Source organism: Homalodisca vitripennis, chromosome 1 (assembly GCF_021130785.1).
Source record: "Homalodisca vitripennis isolate AUS2020 chromosome 1, UT_GWSS_2.1, whole genome shotgun sequence".
NCBI classification, from domain to species: Eukaryota; Metazoa; Arthropoda; class Insecta; order Hemiptera; family Cicadellidae; genus Homalodisca; species Homalodisca vitripennis.
In genome coordinates, this window is record NC_060207.1 from 153,758,199 (window position 1) to 153,785,052 (window position 26,854).

The window sequence follows — 26,854 nt, forward strand, 5'->3', positions numbered from 1 at the left end:
ATAGGGACTCTCTGTATGAAAGGTGGATCCGTCATAAGCATGATCATATACTACTTGTAAATTGTACTTTATTGTGCATCAATTGTTACAGAAGTGGTTTTGCCGCATGTAAGCCATTTGCCACTGGCAAACAGGACTGGGGCTGCTGGACTCTGGCTTGGGATGGACTATTCCACAGTATAAGGCGAGATCCTCAAGTATTCTTCTAGGTCCTGGCAGAAGTGTGACTTCCACAGCATGTTGTCTTCAAAGATACATTTTCATTCCCGGCTGACAGTAGAGCAGGAGATCAGATCATGGACTGTGAGATAGTGGTAAATCTCTTCCACCATCTCGACAGGTAATTTCTCCATTGTATCCCTGAAACAATGTTATCTCTGAACTAAGATTTTAAGAAAGTTATTTAGTTGAAAATGGAAAATAACCCTCAAGGGGAAAAATACAGGAACTCAAACAGTGATTAAAAATGTTAATGCTGAGTTACACAGTGGAAAGCAACACACGGCTTCTTCAGAACCCGTTCTTTAGCTCTTCAGAACAGAGATCAGATATTCACTTTGGACAGACTTTTCTTCACCACAACACCATGTCACTCTAAACTAACCAAGCTTTTACGAATATATACCACGTTGTACAATACGAACCAATGCCATCATACTCATTAACTTCTGGTAACTTTTTAGAATAATGTGCCTGTAAATTCCAAATTACACTTTCTCATGAAGGATAAGATGCTGAGACATACAGTAAAATGTAAAAAAAGGAAATGTACGTATATAAATGAAGTCCTAATCGACTGAAAATTATTATAGAATTTCTAGAACTGAGATCCGAAAATCTGAGGATGGCAGATTGAGTAGAGGGAGACTGTGTCCGGGTGTCGGGCAGTTGGTGGCTTTGGTCACACTCTGCCAGTACAGTATATCATTTTTGCTCTGCCTGTCATGTTTTGTGCGTATTTATTATTAAGTCCATTCATTGATCAAATAACCTCACCTATTCATCTCATTATCTTCTGTAATTTTGACCTGTTTTTGAGTATGTTACCATTAGTAAAAAGGTAAGTAGTGCTGAATACTCACTACTAATGCAGAGTGATTGACTTGTACTTAAAAAGTGCTTAAAGTAGGAACATTCTTTCACTCATTCAACTCCTACCTGTGAATTCCATGATGACTCAATAAGACCATTCGCTTTGTCAATGACCATCGAAATTAACTGATCTGTCTCGTGTTAATGTTAAACTGAATGATAATCCTGAAGTTCTGCAGCAGTTATTTGCAACAAGTTTACAATCACAGGCTGAGCTAACCTAATTCTTTTCTATAGATGATCCTGTCACTTAAAATATCAAGTTCAACTCAGTACTTAAGAATGCTATTAAAAATTGTCCAGAACAAAAAATAATGGTGGATATTTTTAATCTCTGTGAACTTACAATGGTAAAAACCATTCTCTCAAAATATATTTAAGAGCATTCTTCCTAATGGAAGTGTATTTTAAGAGATTGGTCATTATACCCATAGACAACTGGGAAAGTATGTTATTGTATTCAATGCTTCTTATTTCAACTAAATAATGCATACACATTTGTATACTGGTTTTAATGATTGGAAGCATAGGTACAAACATCATGAACGTTCTCACGATCATGGGCCTAATATTCTTACATAAAAAATTAATTACTACACAAAAACAATTAATGCAGGTTGATGAAATTATGTTTACAATGTATGAAGAAGAGGTAAACTACTGGCAAAGTATACTCTCAAGAATAGTTCTTGTTGTACGATTTTTAGCTGTTAGTGGTTTAGTTTTACAAGATGAAAATGAGGATCATGTATCAACGTCAAATGGTTTAGTGACTCTTTCCACACCCAACACATTGGAAAATATGGTAACCAAGGTCAAGAGTACACTTTATACGGTTGTTAAAGGCATTCGGGCGGTGTTGGAATAAAGGTAAATTTTAAGTGTAAGCGTCAACAATAAATATTAAACTGAAGATGCATTATTACATTGGTACATACATACATTTGTTAACGGTGATGGTATGCAATGTCTTCGTGGCTGTAACATTAATAATGACAGTTCTTTCTTTCAGTCACAATACAAATGACTTAGAAGTTAAAGTACGTACTTAAGTTATTTCAAAAAGTGAAGTTTTTTTAACCAAAATTTTTTGTATGAGACAGAAAAGCAGTTTGTTTGTTTGAATCTACTTGAAAAGATGTATAAATGTAAAAGCTCATTATATTTAAAATTAATAATTTATATTGAATTATAACTATTTATTGAGCAGTAAATTTAGATTTCACTTAAAAAAAACTACTTCGAAGTGCTCCAAACAATTCTGAATTCTGATTGTATTATCATATCTGATACTTAAAACATACTTCTACAATCTCACCACCATTTATATAAGAGAAAGTAACAAAAGTAAACAAAACTTGCTTCTATGTCCTGATAGTCATGGTCGTGATTTAAAATTTTGTTATTGGCACTCCGAGTTATTAGATGCTGTTGGTTTTGTTAGGACGGGAGGTTCAGGTGAGCAGATTTTGAATTTTGACAACATTGATAGTGAAAAACTGAGTCATGATGTGCTTACCATATTATATGAGTCTAATGATGTTTCTAAAAATGAAGCTCAAAATGCAGTCAGTGTGATTGGGAGAGCACTGGACAAATATAATGGTTCTAGACTTACCCATTAGGCATGGCTTAAAATCTTCGTTGTGTGTTAACAATGAAATTAGAAAATTTCATAAAAAATTAGTTATTGGTCAAGAGTTTACAAATGTTTCTCTGGTTAAGACAGTAATGCAGATAGGCATTTACATATTCGTCATGACATGCACTCAAATTAAGTGGCAAGCACTGACTTGCAAGACAGATCTATGAGGCAATGAAGAAGACCATGAAGATGGAACTGTCTATGACCCAAGGCCCAAGGCACACTTAACATCCAGATCACCGACTCCAATGCTGCAATGGTACCTGTGCAGTCTTCACTTCAAGCTCTGGGCCGCTCATAGATGGGGAAAAGGTAAAGTGGGCCTTTAAAAAAATTGTCTGCCATCAGATGCAACTGCACCACAATAGAGACAAGCCTTTATTCACACAGTGGTAATTTTTATGGAAGCGACCTAGGCCTTGGTTATGAGAAGTTTGGTAAAGATAAGTGCATGAATGTGCTACATCTCAATGCTGAGTCCCCAAGTAAACAAATTAACGATTGTTTTGGATGAATCTAATTGTGATGTTGTTTTAATTAACAAACACTGATTCCTTAAGGACGAAGTAAATTTATATGTGTTCAGTTGTTTTCAATTGTAGAGATGAGCCCTATGGTGGGGCCTCTATTTTAATTAAAGATCATATTAACTTTGAAGCAATGGATGTCTCACATTTGACCTTTCCCAGACTTCTTGAAGCTGTTTGTATATACAGTTTTAAAATAATTTTAAAGTATCATTTATTTCTTTATATAGAAAACCAGATAGTAATAGTAACATTTGTTTTACTTATCTTGAATGTTTGCTGCATTTTATTTGTAATAGGAAATCTAAGAGGGATGGTTGTAGAAGCGGATTTTAAAACAGATTTTTTAAAGGTTAATGATGTTAAAATAACTATGCTTGTTAACTCACTAAAATCTTTTAATTTATATCATGTAAATAATATTTCAAGAAAACAAAATGTTCTGTTGACGATATTGTTACGAATTTAGGTAAAGTAACAAATGAAATGTGGAGTTAGCATATTTCAGGCCACGAGATGTTTCAGTTAAATATTTCAATATACAGATATAAATACAGAATCCCATCTGTAGCCCCTCAAGTGAAACAGATCTCTTTTAGGAAAGTAAAAGTAAACACTTGTTTGCTCCAATGATTTAAAAGTATTAATTTGGAAAATAAAAAGAAAACTTGTATTACCAAATGGTTTGTGGAGTCTCTCCATAAAATAAGAAATATTGGTAATATTTGAGGGATATATTAAAAATAGCAGTTTATAAGGATAATTTAGCTTAACAAAATTGTCATATGATTGAAAGGAAAATGTACAGAGAACAGATCAAAGAAGCTCAAATAAAATGTAATGATGAATTTATTTATAAGGCCAATAATAAGTGTTTAGCTTCCCGGAAGGTTAAAAAAGTGGAAGCAGATAATCGTTTCAAGGCTGATAATAATCGGCCATTGATAATTGCAGATCAGTTTATTGACCATTACATTAATATTGATAAAGAAATATCAGATCAAAATAGAATGTCACAGCATAGTCCTTACAGGTACTAAAAATTCCCCTGTCAGTTTCGTTTTCAAACAAGAAAATGAAAAACAAGCATGTAACATAGAAAAGATTTAAACCCATCTAAATGAGAAGATATTTTTGTCTTATATAATAAAATAGTGAAATTCATTGCTCCTCTTATAATTATATCATTTATTTGTTATTATTAATCTTAGTTTATCATCCTCATAATTTCAAATTGTTAAAATCTTAAAAAAAATATTCCCTTATTTAAAAAAGGTAGCTAGATCCTGTGTAGATAATTATAGAACAATAATAATTGTTTCTGTTTTTTCTAAAATATTAGACTTGGATTTTCTAGATGTAAATAAAATAATAAAGAATAGCCAATTTGGATTTAGACCAGGTAATGAACAGTTCAAGCGATGGACAATGTTGTGTCTCAGATCTTACAAGTTTTGAGGATCATGAGCACATGGAATTTACTCTATTGTACCTCAGCATGGCTTTCGACAGTATCACTCATGACATTTTATTGAATAAATTACAATATTATGGAATATGCAATCACTTCTTCAATTTACACAACTTACAATTCTTCAAAATTAGCAATATTCATCTTTAAAAGAATTTCTTGCTGGGGTACCACAGGGCTCTGTCCTTAGCCCCCTCTTATTTGTTCTGTATGTCAGTGACTTACCAATCAATGTGTGTAGTAATACTGTATTGTATGCATACAATACCTCTATAATAGTAAAGAGCAATTGTATAGACGTTGTTCTTGGTAACATCAAGAGGACAATCAATGCAGCTTCTTTGTAGTTGAGTCTAAGTTTTTTTTAATTCATGAAAATAAAACTGAAAGCATACTATTCTCTCTAAGAAATACTTAAATGAAAGACTATTTCGAAGCAAGTAAAGCTTTTAGGTATTGCTTTAGATCATAAGTTTACATGGTATAAACAAACAAATAATTTAATTTTAAAGTTGTCTAGAGTTTGTTTTCTATTACGCAGACTTAAGAGCTGTATTAGTATTAACTTAATTAAAATTGCATACTTTAGCTTTTAACATTCTCATTTTTTGTATGCAAATATATTATGGGATAATAGTGTAGGGACAAAAAAAGTGTTACTGTCGTAGAGAGGGCTATAAGAATCCTGAATTGTTTGAGTTACAGGGATAGTTGTAAATCATATTTTATTAATAATAATAATGACTCTTCCATGCATTTTTATTTTCAAAACCTTAATCTATATATGAGAGAATTGTGATGATTTTACAAGCTTTAATGACATACAAAATTATTACACAAGACATACCAATAACTTAGTTCTGCCTACATCTAGATTAACTAAATGCAGTAAGACTCATAAATATTTACAAATCAAGTTCTTTAACAAACTCTCTGAAACATGGAGAGTGTTAGATTAACAAACTTTTAAAACAAAACTTTCCACATGGCTCACCTCTAAAGCTTTTTACTCAGTGTATGAATTTCTGAACTCAGAGGTATATTATAATGATTAGGTATCCAGTCATGTACAAAACTGTCTTATATTGTATACTAGCTGACCTAGCGAACTTTGTTCTGCCTTAAAGGCAATATCACATGATCACATTTTTTACTTTTTAAATTAGGATAATTGTAAATAAAAAAAAATATAATTATTCAATGATTCTTTATTTGCTATTTATTGTAGCACCTTGTGATAAACTACATTTTTTGTTTTTTTATTAGGTGCGAAAACAAATAACGCGGAAGGTCTTCCGACCTGTGAACATGCCACATATAATTGGCCATGGGAAAAACATGGATGTTCGAGATTAAGACCACAAACTTTCAACGATTGGCATTGTGACTTATGTACAATCATCATGAGAACTTCCTCACCTTTGAATTTTCCTTTGAGTATTGTGGCGTAAATCAAATTGTTCATCAATTTACTTACCACCAAACGTGTTCCATTGCACAGTTTTGATTGGTTTAAGTTTCGAAGCATTTTTACTATGGAACTAATCTTTAGTTGTAAATTGTGTGGTGGTAAGCCAGGTACATCCAAGAAGTTTAAAAATTCAATTGAATAGTTGGTGGCATCATCTTCATTTGTTACACAGTCAATAGATTTGAAAGAATACAGTGTACCAATGATCTCATTCTGAATTATGTAGTTTAAGTTATCTACATCTTTATTCTTAGCTGCCAAAATTGCTCGCTCACTCAACCATTCATTATTTTTGAGGTTAGTAATGATGTTTGGGAATACTTTGTTGATGAGTTCGTCTTTCGAAGAGACAAAGTTACAGAAATTCGGAGGAAATGAAATCAATCCGTTTGATTCGTCGACAGGTACTCGACCATTACCGATAGTCAGCAATTGCTCAGAGAAATCTTCAGCAGATGTATTGTTCAGCAATGTAACTCTCATGTTTGTTGTCAGCTGAAGTTTCTTAACATAGCGCTATAGATTCGATGATTTGAGGCAAGCGTTTATTTCGTCGGCAGCAGTCAATCTGGGCATTACTGGCAATGTTTGGCAGAAATTGCCAGACAGCAAAATCATTGCGCCTCCAAAACATCTCGAGTCATTACGTAGATCTTGCAATGTTCGGTTAAGTGCTTCCAATGCACGTTTATGCGCCATTGTGCATTCGTCCCAGATGATGATCTTCGATTCTGATAAAACTTTGGCCATAGCGGGGCGCTTTGTAATATTGCATGTTCGTTCTTCAATAGATTGAAGATTTAACGGCAATTTTAATCCAGAATGTGCCGTACGACATCCTTCTAGCAATGTGGCTGCTATTCCAGAAGAAGCAACTGCTACCGCAATGTTGGATCTTGCACGAACAGTGGCTAAAACTACTGACATGAGGAATGTCTTACCAGTTCCACCAGGAGCATCCAGGAAATATAAACCACCGTTTCCATCATCAATTGCCTTCATTAATGTATCATAAACTTCCTTTTGTTGGGGATTCATCAGGGGTACATTCGTTTGAACTACTAAATCTAATTCCTGGTGATCATATTCCCGTTCCAATTCTCGATTAAATGCGTCATTCATTTCACGATTTGGCACTGGCATTCTTAACCTGACTAATAAACTAACGCACATGAGATAACACGTCTTCGATCAAGAGCAAGGCCCGATTATGTATCTCCTCATTCATTTCAAGATCGGCATTTCTTGAACTGACACGAATTTGATGTAAAATATCTTCTGCCATATTATCCTTGTATTTGTGCCACAGGTTAGATGGGTTCGATGGAAAGCATGTCGAAATGATGATAGCAAATAATGTACATATCTGACTTGGAGATGCAGAGATAATTGCTTTGAATTGTAAAAAATTAAAATATGAATTTTATTATCTGGATAGTAAAATCTATGCTTAACAGTGATTGCAGAAACAGTTTAAACAAAATTTGCTGTTTCTCTTAAGCTTACTCTATACTTTCAAACTATAAATGTAAGGAAATTTAAAATGGTAATTAAATTATATAAACATATATTTCTTTTGTCGCATTATATATGTTTACAAAGAACAGCTGATTAAATTTGAACAGGCTCTTTCACATAACATATGTTTGCTGCAATGCATTTCTTACGGGTATTTCCATAACTTTTAGAGACCAGTGGGGTGGAATCATGTGAACTTTTATGATATTTTAATACTTAATTATCCTATTCCCGACGAAGACAATTCCAAACACACAAAAATCATCAAAATCGGTCCAACTGTTCTTGAGTTATAAATAGTGTAACTAACACAACTTTCTTTTGTATATATAGATTGTATTTCATACTTTACTATAATATGTTGTGATATGTATTGTGATGACTAATTTTAAAGAAGCTTTGAGTGCTCTAATTTTGGATTAAGAAAATTAAATTTTTTTGAACTGAAATCTGGTTGTGAGATATGTTATCTACTGCAATGCCTTGTATATGATACCAAAACCCGCCAGCTTGCTGATGTGAAATTTGAAATAGACTAAGTCAAAAGCCTATGATTTCCTGATGAGTGAGTAAGTGGTATTTCGCTTTAATATATATAGGTATAGATAGACAATGCACTGAATTACAATACTTAGACCTAACCTATATGACATGACAACCTAACAACAAGCATAACAGTAATTACTTCACAATCTTATTTTTATCCTACATAAATATTCATATGTAATAGTAACTAACTAATATGCACACTAATGGAAACATTAACTAGTTGGATGCAGGATAAGGCAAATATTCGTTGTTGTAGGAAGGAACAAACACTCATCTACTGCAGTTCCTTTGATTTAATAGCTTTTTCTTTTACTTTTGTTGTCACTTGATTTGGTACTATTTATCAACCATACAAAGACTAATTTACATGAAAGCAATCCGATCACTCTTTTTCCATAAAAATACCACAATATACTAACTACAGAGGCAAAAATAGTAATATCTAAAAGGGTTTATTCCAGTAAAAAATATATAATGCCCAATGTGTATGATTTAAACTTTCCAGTGTACTTTTGTTGAATGGAGCAGACCAGCTACTGTAATCTTTGTAAAATGAAATAATTAATAACTACACGCAATGTACCAACACAGATTCTAACCATGAACTGTGTTTATTACAGTTAAAAAAAAGTACAAGACTTAATGAGGTGCAACATACATGCAACAGCACGTTGATTTATTTATGTTTCTACTGACATGCTTATACATTTGTATTTGGATCAATATTTAAAAGGAAATGTTGATTTATAATAAGGATTGCAACACTTCTATAAGAAAGTAAATAACAAGTTCTGGTCCTTCTGACAATGACTATGATAATAACTTTGGTATAGCAGAATATGCACAGAAGAACTCTGGAAGATGCAGCCTTGTTCCACTAATGTGATGCCATACCTAAGTTTCAAGAACCTTTTATCAGTACACGTGAGGGGAAAAGAGCTTTGTCGTAGTTGAGACAATTGAACCTTATTTTGTGGATGAAGTTAAGGGCAGAAGGGATATCCAGTAGCTTAATTTTCAAGCAGATAGTATGTATACAAGAGTAGACTTAAAGATAAAAAATGCCCATCGCAACTAACAGCCTGAACAACTTCTATAGAAATAAAATAGAGCAAGTACAGAGCAAGTTTGTGTCTACAATACACCACCACTTCGTGTTTGCCATTACTTAGAAGTACAAATCCATACTTGTGGAGTGGAGTTTGTATTCTGCCAGAACAGGAAAGCCACACACAATTCTGACAGAACAAAACAGTCAGACTCAAGAGTGATTGTACTCTGCCAATATGAAGACAACTAGGTCAAACACATGTAGTGGTTAATGTCCGAAATCCTATTATCCTTTCAAATCATCCATCGTTAATAATAAACTTTTAACGATTGACAAGTAGTAGTGTTTTTATTGTGCCAGACATAAGTAGTAATGTTCGTTCTTAACTCTGCCAGGACAGGGCCTGCAGTTTACTCCTTGCAAGAGGGTATCAATATAGTCATTGACATCTGACAGAGTGCAGTTAATGGGCCCAAGTAAGCTCAAAGAATAGTTGCATTGATTCTGTTAGACGTAAGAAATGTATTTAACAGTGTCATGAAGCAGTATTTTAAAGTGACTGTGGGAGTTTGGTATTTCAATGTACTTAGGACGGATAATACAGGCATACCTTACAAAATGATTCATAGTCATCAAAAGTGGGCAAGAGACATTTTAGATGATGCTGACAGCTTGGCACTGTACTGCAACCAACAGTGAAGAAGACTTAATGCCAAATGTAAACTGACTATAGATGAGTGCTAGGCAGTGGTTGACTTCTCGGGATCTTGAGTTAGCACCAGAAAAAACTGAAGCAGTTGTGGTGATGAGAAAGCGATTCATAAGAGATGTAACTTTTGAGATAGATGGAGTTGTGGAGCAAATGAAAGTGAAGGTGAAGCACTTCAAAGTATAGCTGGATAATACGAGCAGCTTTCATCTCCAAGCAAAGATATTGCAGGAAAATTGGCAAAGATGATGTGGAATGTTGGTGGGCTAAGGGAAGGTAAACACAGAGCCATTTCTGCGGTGGGATAAACCATGATCTATGGAGCACCAATATAAAGTGAGGCTTAATGTGGGGTTTGCGGATTGTCAGTTTAATCCAAAAGAGGCTATACCAATGAATGATAATTTTTGTATACTTTTCCATAAGTTAATATAATAAGGGCTTTGTTTCATTTTTTTTTAATCATAAAGGTGACCCTTCATTCTTAGTCTGATATATCACATACATATCATATATTAGGTACATATAAAAATATGAGGTACACTTGTTTGATTAAAGTTCCTTTAATATTTTGATATTTGCGTTATCACAAAAGATAATATTACAAATCAAATTGTTCATTGCCGTTAAAGTAGTAGAATGTATAGTAGAAAGATAGTAGAATCAATAGACTATATCAAAATACAGAAAATTATGCTAAATTACAGCTGTTTAACATGTTTAAAAAATCCTCTAATGTGTAGGGTGTAGTCAGTAGAAGAAAGTTCTTAATTACATTTTTAAAAGCTTGTAAGTTCAAATTCTTAACATGTTGAGGTAATTTATTATTAAGTTTTACCGGAAGTAGTTTACGACTACAGATAAACAACTTAAACTAACAAACTAATGTAAATAAACAGAAATTTAATAACATATGATTGAAAGCTAAAAGAAAGATTTAAAGTAGATAATTATAATTTACAAACAAAATGTGAACACATAATAAATACAATTGATCTTTTGTTCAGATTAAAATAATTAAGATTTCAACATATACAGAGTGATGATTAAGTCTGTAGGACAATGTTATAACTTTTAAAGGACAAGAGATATCACAACCGAATTTGCATACCGTTATTGATAATAGTTAACTACTTTTCTGTGTACAATTGGATGTCATCTTTAGGGGAAGGCCCGTTGGGGGTAAGAATAAAATCTTTAACCCTAGAACACTACCGTATTTTGATATACCTTTGTTACTACCGATTCGTAAATTTGACGTAGCATGTTTATTTTAGTTTTTTAGGTTATGTAAAGGTTTATTTTCATGCCTGTGTAGTGTGTTTGTGTATTTTCTTGCCTAAGTGCTTACTTAAGGTGATGATGTGTGTGTGCGGGTGTGTAATGCGTGCATGTGTGATACATGGTGTTTTCTTAACCTTATCTTCATATCTACAATGCCATAGAAACTCATTCTTTCCAAAAAGCCTACAAAGTGTCTACTATCTCCAAGACTTTTATTTACCAAAAAACAACCTATAATAGGTTTAGTTACTTATTTTACTATACACACTTATACGTAAAATATACGTATTTTTTATCAAGCAACACTATCGCTACGTAAAATTGACGCACAGCCTAAATAAAAATCAATATTGAGATAAGAATAAGAACTACACACACCCTTACACTTCGGAGGACGAACGACCATTGATCAGTAGAAGCACTGCTCAAAGCTTAAACCGCAAGGTTGGGGGGGGGGGGAGAGTAGGTGTGACTATAAACATGACGCATATACGTAAAACTTACGCACGGTAGTGTTCTAGGGTTAATGACAGCCTTTGTTAAGATTTACATCATTTTAAAGTCCTAGTTAAACTGAAAACAATGCCGCAAACCGGATTTTAAAAGGTTTATCAAGTCGGAAGAAATTCCTATTTAAATTTTGTTTAATGTTTAATAAATTGCATAAAAGAAATAACTAATACTGTATTAGTTACAAGCTGAAGGGAATACTTGTTGGAGTGAATTAATTTTAAAGTAGTTGTCCAAAATGTTCCCCTCAGGCCGTCTGGCAATGTGTTAACTGGTTATAAAAAAAACTATATCTAATATATAGTTATTTTCCATAACACTACCGATTGCAAACTAATCTTTCAAACGTGTTAATTTGGTTATGTTTACATTTAATAAATGTTAAAGGCTCAATAGTCAGTTTCAGTGTTACATTTTGCATTTTAATTACAGTAACAGCTGATTTAAATAACAGCTGTTTAAATACTGTCAAATTATGGGCCATTTAGTTTGAATATGTAATATGAAACCTTTCATAAAATAGATATTTCTTAACCAATTTTGACAAATAAGAAAAAGGTTTGGAAAGTAAAAGTTATTTTAAACTTTTGATGAAAACAGTGGTTTATTAGATATTTTATAAAACAAAAATTAGATGGTCGGCACTTTAAAAATAATTTATTTTGATATAATAGCTTTGGGCCCATTTATCAAGTTTTGTTATAATCGTAAAGATAACAAAGATAACATTGTTTGGATAAAAAAAAAATAGTGTATAGCTGCTAACAAAGTGGAAACTGGAAAAACATTATTCCATATATATATATATATATATATTATTAACCCTCCATCGGGCGCTTAAAATTAGAAACACCATCAGGCGCTCACGGAGGTTTCCTCCAGGTTAGTGAATAATGGATATTATAGTCGTTTAAAATGTTTTTATTTGTTTAAATATTCATACTGATTTAATTACAATGTAATATATTCATTTTTAGAATTTAAATAAAAATTACTCTCTTATGTAATGAATTTTCCAAATAGCTAAGAATTTCGAAATTTAAAAAAATGTTATTGTATAGTAACAACATGATTTATTTTAAGGAATAATGCAATTAATTGTAAAAATGTTTAACCTTCTGTAATAATATATGGAAATTAACTTAGTTTTTAACTTCTTACAAAAACAACTTACTTCAATTTTTGAGATATTATACAATTGTAATGTCAATTATTATTCTAAAATCAAAATTTATTCTTTACTAAAAATTTTTTAACACTACACAAAGTTTCAAAACATTTTCCTTCTGGTTCTTATAACGACAATGTTCACTTCATAAATAGTACTGAAATGTTCCCTAGCACACGGGTACTGTACTGACAAGTCTCTCGTCTTCATTCTCCATTTCACAAAATTCAAATAAAATATATTGTAAAACTTAAAAAGAAACCATCACAGGTCAGACATTTAGGCGCACACGGATTATTACTCCATAAAAACTAAACACTATAAGGCGCTCACGGAGATTTCGTCCAAGGACTACAAACACGACATCGGGCGCTCACGGAGGAATCGTCCAGTCTCGCCCGGAAGTAGACCTCATACTGACAGATTTTGACAAAGAAAAGCGGGAGGCTATTGTTTCGCTTCCCCGAAAGATGCTCGTGAAGTACACTGCGGGACACGACTGCCAACATCAGAAAATTAGTACTATTTTTAATAATAAAAAATACACGGAGGAAAACTCCGTTTAGCGCCCGATGGAGGGTTAAATAAATGCGAATGAGCTTTCATCAATAAGTAAGAAACTTAAATTAAAACTTACAAATCAGTTATAATAACTTCTTAACACAAGCTTACATGTTAATTACAGTTTGCTTATAATCTCTCCTGACAGAAAAGGAACAATAAGACGAGCAACTGCTTCAGGCCGAGCTAAATGGATATCGTGGTCACCTTCAATTACATGGAAAATTGCATTCCTAATTTTTTTCATTGGTGTATGGTTTAATTTTTCCAGAGGCTTGGTATTCGTTGAATCTTTTCCCAGAATAAATAAGGTTGGACAGCTAATTTCCCTAGCTATGCTTTCTAATTGTTTACAAGTAAAGAAAATAGGTCCAAACAGTTTGTTTCTTTGGTCATTGCTGAATTTGTACTGATCAGGACCTATTTTCATGAGGTTTCTCTCTGCCATTGCTTTGATCTGGCTATCACCAACTTCTGTTAACCTTGCTTCCTTCATTTTCTGAACAAACTCTTTAAACGAGTAAGTTGGAGCTTCATCTAAATTAGATCTTTTCTCCAGTTTTAAAAGTGTGTCAAATAAATACTGCCTAGTTGTTCTTGCTGTTATATTTTCACTAATATGGTAATCCATCAGAGTGTCTATTACGACCAATTTCAACACCAACTCTGGATAGAAAGCAGAGAGCAAAAACCCAATCTGCCCTCCAAAACTGTGACCCAAATAGTACAGTTTAGGCCATCTAAAATACTCAATAACCCTCTTCACTGCCAAAGTATACCAGACCAGGTCCAGTATATATCCTTTGTCTGCGTGCGATGACTTTCCATGACCTGGAAGATCGATGCATACGTAATACTGATTGGCTGGCAGCTGGGGCAAGAGCTGGGCAAATGTCTCAAGGTTATCACTCCCTCCATGAACACAAAGAATTGGAATAGGACTCTCTTCTCCAACAGTTTTTCCTACACATAAACAACTGATTATAATAGTCAATAACTCAGTTTTTCAAACAGATGTAAGTTAAACAATGATGAAAAGATGCTATTACTTAGGCAGCATGACCATACAATAATAATATTATATTTACATCTGATAAACATCTACCCTTACAAAGCCAGATTCTATGACTTTGACAGTGACAAACATTTCAAGTTGTTTACATTCAAGTGAGCATTGGGGGAATTGAACAATTTCACTTTAGTCTGTCTATCTGTTCACATGATACCTCGAAAACTAATTGAGGTAGAGACTTTAAATTTTGCATGAAACTTCATTTTTACGTAGGAAACATCAAGTTTGATGGTGGCTCATGTCCCTCCATGGGATTTGGCTGAGCATTATCGAAGCCTAACTTTCCACAGGAAATTGTGCGATATATAAACTTGGAGTTTTCCATATTTGTTTAACACTTGGTGAGCTGGTAAAATTCTTCTTCTGTATGACTGTCCTCTACAGGATACCTTGAAAACATAGACTTTAAATTTTGCATGAAGCTTTATTTCTATATACGCAAGATCAAGTTCGATTACAGTGTATCCATCCAAGGGATTTGTCTGAACATTAGCAAAGACTATCACTCTACAGAATATCTCAAAAATGGATTGGTATGTTGAAAACCTATGTGACAAAAATATTTTTTTTTTTTTTTTTTTTTTTTTTTTAGTGGATTTGGTTTAGCTACAATTAATTAGAAATTATGTTTCAAAGATATTCACTTATAATGATTTCATGTAATCATATATTTTTCATAAAATGTATATCTCAAATTGCTATTTCAAAACTTACGAAATATTAATTTCAATTGAAATACAGACATTCTCATAAATGAGTGACAGCTTTAAAAATCCTTTCTGTTTTGCTTTACAATAACTGAGATATAACCATTCCTTTTCCAAACTTGGAATAGCTGCCATCATATAACTTTAGAGGTATTAAAACATGTGAAAGAGTTGTTTGAAATGATTTAACATATTTATTTAGAGACGTGTTATTTAGGGTCTTTAATGGGTAGTCAAGTAAAATCTTAAAAAAAGTGACAGGATGCCACTCCATAAACTTTTTATTGTTTGATATTGGTTAAGGAATTCATCAAGCTATGTGCAAAATATTGTCTCTATACCAAGTTTAGTGTGAATTTGCTAATTCAAATGACAGTAATCGTTTTACAAGTTCACATTATACTGCATAAGTCAATACAATTTATAAATTTTCAGATTTTGTTGGTTTTCAATTCCCTAGCCCGGTTTTAGAAAAAATGCAAAAATATCCGTCATGAGAGTAACTGCAATTGGCACATTTCTACTAAATTAATTAAAATTGATAGTTCTTCTCTATACTACTTTATCAATTTCAACAGTTGAACATGCCTAAAGTTAAGTGAACATCAACTGATAAGCGATATTAACTGGCTTTATATCTATATCTGATAAGCGATATTTATATCTACCTTCTATAAATCAAATGTTTGCTTCTGAACATCTCCATAACATTTATTTTTCCAGGATGTTGAGTTTTCCACAAATAAACTAAAAATAGTATGACTACATAACTGTTTTCTTTATTTGTATGTATAATGTTCTTCTTATTTTTTTGGATAAGACTGTATGTACAAGTATGAACAGCTATTGTAAATAGTGAATATCAACAGCAAAAATCATTTTAAAATATTTTAAGAATATTATTTGATATATTTTTTTAGTAATAATCCTGAGAAGTTGGTTAACGATAGAGATAGTTATATTAAACACATTATATTGTCTGTAACCAATCAGTCCTTTACTGAGTGCATGGCAATGACTCAGAACAATGTTGGTGTGAAATGGCTGCTCTTTATTTACATTGGCACTTGAGGGTTTCAGTAATATAAAAAAGCTTATATATTTAATTTTTAACATTTTTAATGTATTTGTTTGCAATACTTTTATTTACAAAAAGATTTATAACTTTCAATATGTACACTACAAAAGTCTATAGTAAAAATAAATTTACTACGTTTTTATAATGAGTAATTTTCAAATAATGACTCATATAACATTACTGATAAGATTTATTTCAATTGACTACTTCACACAAAATTTAAAACTAATAATGACAAATTTAAAGTAATTGCCCAGTACAAAATTAATAGTAAAAGTTATTTTCATATAACAAATATTCTTAGTTTTTAAAGTGCACAAATACAGTTCTCTTCTTGTATTCTTCCAAATGACCAATGTATCTTGCTTATCTTCTTTGTCAACACTTTTCGGCCGTAAAGGTATTTTTTTCACCCCGCACATCTATACTCTTGTGCATTGTACAACATTTTAAAAATTTTGTTGCATTACAGTGTTGGAACTTCTGTATTTGCCGTAGGTTCTTGGTGAATTATTTTCCCTTTTTTAAACTTTTTCTTGTATAAATGCTATAATTGAAGTAATTATTATTCCTAAAATCTAGGTTATAACTATTTTGGTCCACCAATTATGTTATTTAACTAACCTTATTTACAGCTCCATCTCTAACACATGGCATAGTCGCTTTAAAATTCAGTAGCAGAATAAGTAAATGAATCCTACAGAACATCACATCTTAATTATTTTCTCTGTTGAATCAATTCCACCCCCATTAAACAAAATATAAATAATTTCTTGTACCAGACACTATGAGTATGATTATTTGAAATGCAGATATCCGAGGTACTGGATTATTCAAACTACATTATAAGAATTAAATTAAAACAAAGTTATCTATCTAACACTTTTTATGAGTTATTTGTATACATTACTACAGCATGGTAATCATAATGTCTGATTATAAAATATCTTTCCTGAGTCTTACGGCAGTGGAAAAGTTGTGACTACTGCTAGAAGCCAGACTGTGTTGTCAACTGTAGTGATGTTTCTATGCATGCACAGACATTTTGCTACATTTTAACTACTAAATTTACGTTATTTTCTATACTTTCATACATAACAAAGCTAGACATAATACTGTGTGCACTTTCATTCTAAGCCTATAAATAGAGAACACCAAAAATCGCTGCAGGCGCGTTTGTATGTGTGGTACTGCTTCTCATTTTTACATATTAAAACCAACTGGACTCTACAGTTTTTAACAGCATTCCACCTTATCAAAACTTTTTCATCATTCAAACTAAGCTTGGTTTGGTGCCATAAATTTTTAATAATCACGTTCCTGTATTCAAATTGAATCAGCATGCATAAACGTTTCAAAGATAACCATGAAGGCCATCTGCATTGCATTCGCTACATAGGCAATTTACAATTTATTTGCTAAATCTTGATGGGAGAAAATATATGCCAAAATATTTTAGAATTACTGATGTCAAAATATAGGTAAAATAAATCATGTAATTTCTCAAGAAAGGTTCCGCGGATGTAGGATTAGCGAGTCTCTCTGGCTTTGTGATTGGATAGTCAGAGGCCAATCAAAGGCATCAGTGTTAGCTGCTTTGTGAGGAAGGGGTTGTTATAAAAACATCTTGGCGTCTTTTTGAGTTTCTTTTTGCGGTTTAATTGTTGGTGGTTTTTTTATTTACTTATTACTCTAAAAGTCTGCACAGGATTTTGTTTAAGTAGCTCTTTTATAGTTGAATTACGATTTTCATATGATAGATTTGTTGTCAACTAACGTTAGCTTCTTTTCCAAGGATTGTTGAATTAATTTCATACAAAAAGGAAATAGAAAGATTTGAATTTACTAATAATTAATGCAAGTTTTCAAGAGAGTACATGTCGTTGCAAATAATACTCAAAGTAAAGTCTTCATTTGTAATATAATTTAAAAGTTACTTGTAATAACCATTTATAGTATACAACAGTCAGAATAATTTTCATACATCAAAAGATATAAAGTTTTTAGTAAATATATTTGGATGAAACATAGTTAAATTACAGTTTAAGCAATGAGTCTGTATCAACAGTAAAAAGTTTATAATAGAGAAAAGTACATTTTATTTTAAATTAAATTTGTAATAGTACGGTATTTTATTTGATTTTTTTAAGTTAAATTTTTAGTTCCATTTTATTTTTGAAACAAGCAGTTAACTTTAATTTTATTTAAAAGAAGAAAACCTTTTATTGAGGAAACTTTTACAGCAAAAGTGGTTGTGTAAGGTTTTGTGAATTAAATATAAATATCTAATACGTACAAGGATTGTTCTTTTATGTCCAATTTAATTTGAAATTTCTGAATTGCAAATTAATAAATAATTTTTAAAGTGATTTGAGAAACTATTCTCCTGTGTAACTACCCTAATAAATATAATTAATTAGTTTTTTTAAATGGATAATTAAGTTCAGTAAAACTAATAAAAAAACTATGTAGAGGGATTTTGTGAAACTTGCGGATCTGTCTACAAAGACGAATGCTCCAGACGTCCCAGCAGATCAATAACCCATGAAAAAAAGTGGAAGAAATGGTTATGAATTTATATTATGTATGGTTATGAAACGTATGGTAGAAAAATTTTTTTCACCAGACATGGCTCCATGTGACTTTTTTTATTTCCAAAAACAAAGAGAACCTTGTAAAAGGGCTGTCGTTTTACAAGCATATATGACATTAAAAGTGTATTGCTGAAAGAGCTAAAAGCTATCCCAAAGAATGAGATTGAAAAGTGTTCTGAGGATTGCAAGAAGCTCTGGCACAAATGTATGTATAGCTAATGGGTACTATTTACGTGATACCATTAATGTACGAGGTGTGTTTTAAAGGTAAGTATGGTTTTTAATTTACACCACAGCAGTGCTGCGGTTGCCGTTTATCACATGAATGCAGTGTAGCTACATTTGTTGGGAATCCACAGACGCCATTACAGAATCATCCGATCGAGTCTACATCTATTTGCGTGATTTAAAAATGCCGCCACCTATTGAGTATCCCGTCGACTGGATTCTATAACTGCGTGCTATAATATGTTTTCTTCCTACTAAAGGCTTTAAAGCAGCTAACATTCATCACCATTTCAATGATGTTTATGATGACTTTGAAAATGGTCACATAAACATTCAAGATGAAAAACAAAGTGGGTTACTTTTAGTCATTATCGATGACTTGATTTAAAAATGGACTGTAAAATGAAAGAGAACAGACTATTCACGATTTCATCCTAATCTGAAGAGTTTCCTGCTCTCAGGAAATGTCCTTTATGAAATTGTGTTGAAACATTTAAATTATCAGAAATCAATAAAAGATCATGATACAATGCAGTACGTGAGTGTGGTGCATTGCCTAATCAGACAACCTTCTTTGACAATGGAGTACAAAAGCTGGTCCTACAATATGATAAGTGCCTTAATATTAATGGGAATTATGTGAAAAGTTGAGTAAAGTATGGTCTTCCAAGTGAACAAATTATTTTTGAAAAATAATTACCTTTTTTATTTCCAAACAGTTCTTACTTTTAAAAAACACCTCATAAACAAACAAATCTATTTTTTGTTTTTAACGAAAATTCCTGTTACTTTTTAAGCATATTTTGCATTTATATTTGAAGAAATCATAAAATTAAGGCTGTTTACAACACTGTAAATAATAACTTTTGCAAACGTATGTGAAAACATAAGGTTCCACACATGCAAAAATAACATTTTTAAATGTATGACATGAGAACTCACTGTTTAGTGGTCATCCTTAAATTAGATGAAAAACCTGCTTTTTAGGTGAATAACATTGAAACCAGCACCATTAAGGTTTTCTTTGTAACACATAATAATACTATAATGGTAATTATAGTATATTCTGTATATCACACATCTTTGCTTAATCTTAGGATCAAGCTGAAACTTCAACTAAATATTATGTTTCAAGAAATAGTTTTCTATGATTTTATAAAATGATATATACACAATGTTGTTTAACAGGCATATTTATGCAAATATATGTTTTTAAAATTATTACATTATAAAATTACAAAATTTCATCATTATTATTATTATTTTCTACATTTTAATCTAAAATATTAACTAAGACTATAAACTTTATGCATTCAAAGTACAACCCACACACCATTTCCCAAATTAATGATCATTTGTCAAGTATCTAGATTGTGATTTATTGCACATTTGCAAATTAAAATTGAATAAGTTATAGACACAATATATAACTATAGTTTACTCATCACTTTATCAGACAAGAAAGGAACTATGAGTCTTGCGACTAGTTCAGCTCGAGCTATATGGATGTCATGGTCACCATCTATAACATGCACACGCACATTAATATTCTTCCGCAAGGGTGATTTGTTTTTCAGAGGCTGGGTAACAGCTGAATTCTTTCCAAGGATCTCTAATGTAGGGCAGCGTATCACTTTTGCTACACTCTCCAACTGTTCAGAAGTAAAGTGAATTTTTACAACTTTGTTTCTCTGGTCATTACCAAACTTAAATTGATCTGGTCCTATCCTTATTAAGTTACGTTCTGCCATCGTTCTAATCTGGTTCTGACTTACTTCTGTCATCCTTGTTTGAATCATCTTTTGTAAAAACTCATTGAATGAATATGTTGGTGCTTCATCCAAACCAGATCTCTTCTCCAGTTTCAAAGTGGATTCAAACAAGTTATCTCTTACAGCTCTTGCAAATTCTGCTGTAGGTACATGGGTGTAAATGAACGAATCAATCACTACTAGCTTCATAACCAGTTCAGGATAAAGAGCTGACAATAGAAAACCGATTTGCCCTCCTAGACTATGGCCCATGTAGTATAATTTACTCCAATTGAAATAGTCTACTATTCTTTTCACTGTCATGGTGTACCAAATAAGATCCAGGATATACCCCTTATCAGCATGAGTTGACTTTCCATGGCCTGGAAGATCGATGCAAACATAATAGTGGCTGTCAGATAGTAGAGGAAGAAGTTGAGAGAATGTTTCCAGATTATCGTTTCGACCATGGACACACAATACAGGAGTGTCTTTCTTCTCTCCAAAGGTCTTGCCTAGAAGGATGAAATTGTTACAATAACAAGTAAAAAATTCTACCTTACAATAAAATTAACTTTTAGTTCATGGTGTTCATGTCCAGATCATCAGTTAATTTTTCAATTAAATAAACAGTGCACTGCTGTGTTTTAAACTTGATCTCAAAGCAAGGTGGAGTAACCGAGTTTCCTACACTTAACATAGCTATGGTGGGAAGGGTTGATTTATGTGAATTTTAAATTTAGCTCCATTTCACCTTCCTCTTAGAACACAATGCACTCAATTGTTTACCTGATGGAACAATGAGAATACCTCTTCAGCTAGATTACACTATATGTTGTACTGTATATCTGTAGGTATATCTGACATTAAAACTATGTAGAGTTCATTTTGAGCCTTTTTAGATCTCTTCAAATAAACATAACTACCGATTCCAGGAGTCTGTGACAGCGTTAGATTACAGATGTTGCACTATCAGGAAGGTGTGAACTGGAGCTAAACTCAACATACCTACATTTATACTGTGTTTATTGTTATCTATGTTTTCAGTGCTATCTGCACCTAATAGCTTATTTGAGTCAGTACAACATCAAAACCTGTCCCATGTACTAGTGCCTAACTGCCTTGTAGATAATCAGGGCTTCTATTACTCAACTACCCCTCTTTCAACCCTAATACGGTCATTTAGTTTATAATATTATCCATGTGTTTCAGTGTAGATTACTTAATCAGTTAAAATTGTAGGAAATTAATTTATCAATGATCATGTTTCTTCAGACTGTTAATAATAACAATAATTTTTATTGCGTAGAGACAATTAATAATTATATTGCATGTATTAAAAATGTAAATTAAGGAAATACATAATTTACATGATGTTTTGACGAAATAAAAACAATATAGTACTTGTTATAAATCAGAACCAGGGGTATTTACTGTTGATTTTTTTCTTTAGGACAAGAAGCTTATAAATTGCACTTAGTCCTGTAAGAACCTTAGCTGCTTCTGGAGTGACAGGATATTCAGGATGGGTAAGGTTAGGGGGTAGGGGTCGCCTCCTATCGAGATCCATGAGGAATTATTAGCTCACTAATCTCAAAGTCATGTCCTCCCGGAAGAGGGGAAGGCCAGCTCTGAACCAGCCTCTCCAGTCAAAGCAGGCAGGGGGTGGCACACCCTTCTTGAAGCTAACAAGAACCTCTGATAGTTAGGGAACGAACCTCACCAAACTCCAACAGTCATCTCCCACAATAGGTGGACCTATTGAATTACTCTTGCACCCAAGAATCTCAACATATGCGGCTGGTGATGTGCCGCTCCTGGACATCCATAGGGTTGCCCAGATTTAAGTGATACATCAGTTTTTTGTTGTGCCCAGTGGTAGGTTCAACTGGAAGGTATAAACCAGCCAGAAGTGATCCCGGTTAGGTAAGAATCTGTTGCTTATGGTTTTCAAAAATTTCCATCTTAGCGGTCTATCAAGAAATCATCTTTTCAATAGAGTAAAACGCCTTTGACACCTTGTGGTGTTTCAGACAAGCTTTTAATTTTTTTATCATTGAGTTGTTTGATACCATCAGGAAGACAATTGATGGTACTTTGGGATTATACCGACCACACCCAGACATGAATCGTTATTTGACATTTTGCTTCTACTGATTACTAGATTAGAGTAGAACAATATTTCGTCAATATAAAACAGGAATTGTCTTATCGCAAACCCTCCCCATCCTCAGACAGAGGTCAGAGGGAAGGAAGGTGATTGCTCTGTGTGACGTTACCTAATGCTGGGGCCGTCGCCTCCCCTCATTATAGTGCCAGTGCCTCCTCTTCAGTTTCTGTTTTAAGTTCTTTCCGTTGTTGTTTATTGTATATTTATTTGTCATGGTATTTATAGTCTTTCTGTTAGTTATATCAATTGAAATAGTTGCTCTATTCACGGTTTACCTAATCTCTATTCTTGTTATTGTTACCTGATATTTCTATTGTTATTAGTATATATATATGTGTATACATATATATATATTTCTTAGTTATTATAAAAACTGCAGCCCTATACACTGTTAACTCAATCCCACTCTAGTTTATCCTACTGTTATCTTAGATTCTTTACTGATGTTAGTCCTTTTTATATAGTTTATTTACTGTTTTTCCTTTATAGTATTTAATTAATTGTTGTTATTTCTTATTTAAATAGCTCTCATTAGGCTCTATGTTCTATGTCCTATTGCTATACATTGTTTACTAGCCTTACAATTTCCAGTCTTGTACAGTTGTTACCTGTGTTGTTTGCTGGTCATGCCTCCTTGTTGTATGTTACTATTTACTCTCTGTCTTATTAGCTCCTAAGAAAACTTTAGTACATCTTGTCCATAATTATTTTTTGTTACTTTTGTATAAAATTGGTGATTGCCGTTGAAATAAATAAATACTTCTCTCTGTCTAGAAGTTTTATTTCACATCCTCCAGTCTTATCAGGTTGGAGGTTTTGTGGCCCCTTGTACTTCATCTTCATATATATAGGCCTACATATTTCCGACTTTAACAGAGCTCCTTTTTCATATATATCAAACTCTTTTCTTACGCTACTAATATAGTACTCCGATGATGATCCGTACACTAGTGCCACTGTTAACAAATCGATTTTAGATGACGGCAGTAATAATAAATCTTTTGGTACTTTGGGATTATACCGACCACACCCAGACATGAACCGTTATTTTACATTTAGCTTCTACTGATTACTAGATTAGCGTAGAACAATATTTCGTCAATATAAAACAGGAATTGTCTTATCGCAAACCCCTCCCCATCCTCAGACAGAGGTCAAAGTCGAGCGGTCTAGTAGATAACGTGATTGCAGAGTCTCGCCAAGTTCAGCTGGTGCGTCGCTTTGTTGTACTTCCGTGTTTTACCCCTACATTTCTCCAAACACAAAAATTCAACAAAAACAACATTACCAAACAAAAACTAAACTCTTTATTGAAAAATACTAAAAACTTGTTTTTATTCTTGATCACACTCCGCCAACCAAAATGCGAGTGCCTCCGGCCATCAGCGCGGGGCAGCACCGAAGGAAAGAAAAGTCAACGAAAGAAAAACATCCCTAGAGATAGTACCTATCAGTAAAATATCAAATTCTAGAGGGGCTGATCATAAATATAAATTGAATTGTAATGGAAAGGCAATTATGTACCATGCAAAACACTTAAATAATCATTTGATGCTGCCCGGCCTGCCGTAATCGGGATTCTCGAGAAAGATAAGATAACAGCGACAACAATACCGATCACAATACCTGAAAATGCTTGTAAGTTTGTAATTAAAGAGTTGTTTTTTCGTTCTATTGTGTTTGTTTCTATAAATTTATATTTTTGTGTTCTTTATACTGATGTGGTCGGTATAATCCCAAAGTACCAAAGAATGTCACCTACCATCACCACAGGTACAAGGCAAAATTTCATTTGATGACATTCAATTTTGAACTGTTAATTATCAAATTGATTTTATCTCAATGCATGTGCTCAACTCAACGATTGGCTTCATTTTGAAATTGTGTTGTGATTTCAATGTGATACAGAAAGTTGTGTCATTAGCATATTGCATCATGGTCACAAAAGGTCACGTGATGCCCGATGTCGATGTAGAAAATGGAAATATTGCTCCGCGCTTGAACAGTTGTTCCATTTTTTATGTTCTAGAACATCGTTATTTCTTATTTCCACCCCGTCAAACCATATTGTTTTGTTCTGTAGGACGATCCTAATAAGTTAATAACACGAAACTCGTATTTTGCCGCTCCGGCCGTTTATGTGACAATTATCCACTTTGTTCATGAACACCGGTTTTAAAATGCCTGTTAAGTAAATTCTAAATTTTTTTGTATTTGTTCTTTTTTTTCAAATAATAAAATTAATTTAGTTTTATTAATTGAACTGGTTCAGGTACTAGGTTAGTGGTAGTTCAGGAACTAGGTTAGTGGTAGTTCAGGAGTAGTTCATGAACCAGGATTCATGTCAGAGGATTAGTTTTGTTTATTATTGAAATCTGTGGCAGTTTCACACTGCTAAAATCAAATAAACTGTAAATCTGTAAACAATAACCAATACACAATGTGATAGCATTTTAGAGGTTAACTATCCATTCTGACATATAGGAAATTAAAAATGTTCTACTACTAGGCATCTTGACATGTGCAATGTCACTGTGACATAACATATAGCTATCAAGTAATTAATTTACTAACCTGCAATCACACCCCAAGGAACTGGTATAGAGATATCAAGGACTTTTCTTGATTTGGGCATTTTAAGATCAGATAGTTTTTCACATTAACATTTAAACCGCTTTAAAATATATTGATCTTGTTTATCCCAAGATCTACTATATGCATACAACAGCCAAATAGTTCCCAATACTGTACTCATATAATTATAACCCCTCGACCATCTCTCACTCACTCTACAACAAAACCCGTTGTCATCGTGGTTACTGCAACGATACTGTCGTGGTATGTTTGTGATTGTTTGTATGCTCGATTCATATCGATACTTGTATATCTACACGTTAGGATTCGATATACCTTGCTCATCGATATTACCAGACTGAAGACTGGTTAGCAAACGTAGGAGTGATCCAAGGTTTTAATTTAGTGAGGCGAGAACTACTTATACTTGGTTTATTTGCCTTGCGCATAATTTCGTCAACTATATTTTAGAAACACTTAGCACTAGTTTCAATTTCATTTTATAAAATGACCGAATTCAAACTTTCATTTCTTAACATATTCTGAAAAATACTTGGATCTATATAACCATTATCTGTCTTTCGCACCCTCCCTCCTGACACACTGAACTGTGTCACCAACGCAGTGCTGTGGAGATGAGTAATGCCTGTATGTGAGACAGCTGTCCGAATTTTATAGAAGTTATCGTGATTAACGAATAGGTATATGGTCAATAAATACACGAGCCACTGTCCCTGTCATCTGTAACCCGTGTGGGAATATTTATACAACTCACAAAACCAGTTTTTGTCAAAATGGCAAGGTAATGCTTTGTATACATATCAGTATCAAGTAAGTTAAAATGTATTTTGCCTAAAAAATAGATATGTTCTATTATTTTTTGTACTACTATAATACCGTTCCAGTTCGTTAATAAATAAATAGATCAGTGTCACTGTCATGTGTTACGTATAAGGCAGTTAAGTTACATTTCCTACCGTCAAAAATAAAATCAAACGTAAGCCCACAAACATCACCTATGGCTACCTCGGCGGACACGACAGATAAGGACCTCTTCGCATAGACAAGATTATGGATCATATGTTTTTACCTTATTTATTTACAATTTATAAGTCAAAGATCCA

The 26,854-nt window shown here is 32.8% G+C and overlaps 1 protein-coding gene across 3 annotated transcripts; it reads right to left on the reverse strand.

Annotated features, from left to right (window-relative positions):
* Nucleotides 1-48: 48 nt before the first annotated feature.
* Nucleotides 49-26,279, reverse strand: LOC124374186 (serine hydrolase-like protein). Of its 3 annotated transcripts, XM_046832450.1 has the most exons (3): nucleotides 25,731-26,265; nucleotides 13,668-14,519; nucleotides 49-360 (listed from the first exon to the last, which is right to left on the reverse strand). In XM_046832450.1, exons 1-2 carry the CDS (start codon nucleotides 25,789-25,791, stop codon nucleotides 13,675-13,677), a joined length of 906 nt encoding a protein of 301 aa, XP_046688406.1. In that variant the 5' UTR covers nucleotides 25,792-26,265; the 3' UTR covers nucleotides 49-360; nucleotides 13,668-13,674. The 3 variants fall into 3 exon arrangements, with proteins under 3 accessions (XP_046688406.1, XP_046688402.1, XP_046688412.1); XM_046832446.1 differs by lacking the exon at nucleotides 49-360 and having other exon boundaries at nucleotides 13,621-14,519; nucleotides 25,731-26,262; XM_046832456.1 differs by lacking the exons at nucleotides 49-360; nucleotides 13,668-14,519 and adding an exon at nucleotides 16,586-21,501 and having other exon boundaries at nucleotides 25,731-26,279.
* Nucleotides 26,280-26,854: the final 575 nt, after the last annotated feature.

What these genes read in the sequence shown, in the direction of transcription:
- LOC124374186 (XM_046832450.1), bottom strand. Translation starts at nt 25,791, where the DNA reads ATGCCCAAATCAAGAAAAGTCCTTGATATCTCTATACCAGTTCCTTGG. An exon ending in TCCTTGGGGTGTGATTGCAG is followed by an intron (nt 14,520 to 25,730) that starts GTTAGTAAATTA and finishes GTTTATGTGTAG; the next exon opens with GAAAAACTGTTGGAGAAGAG.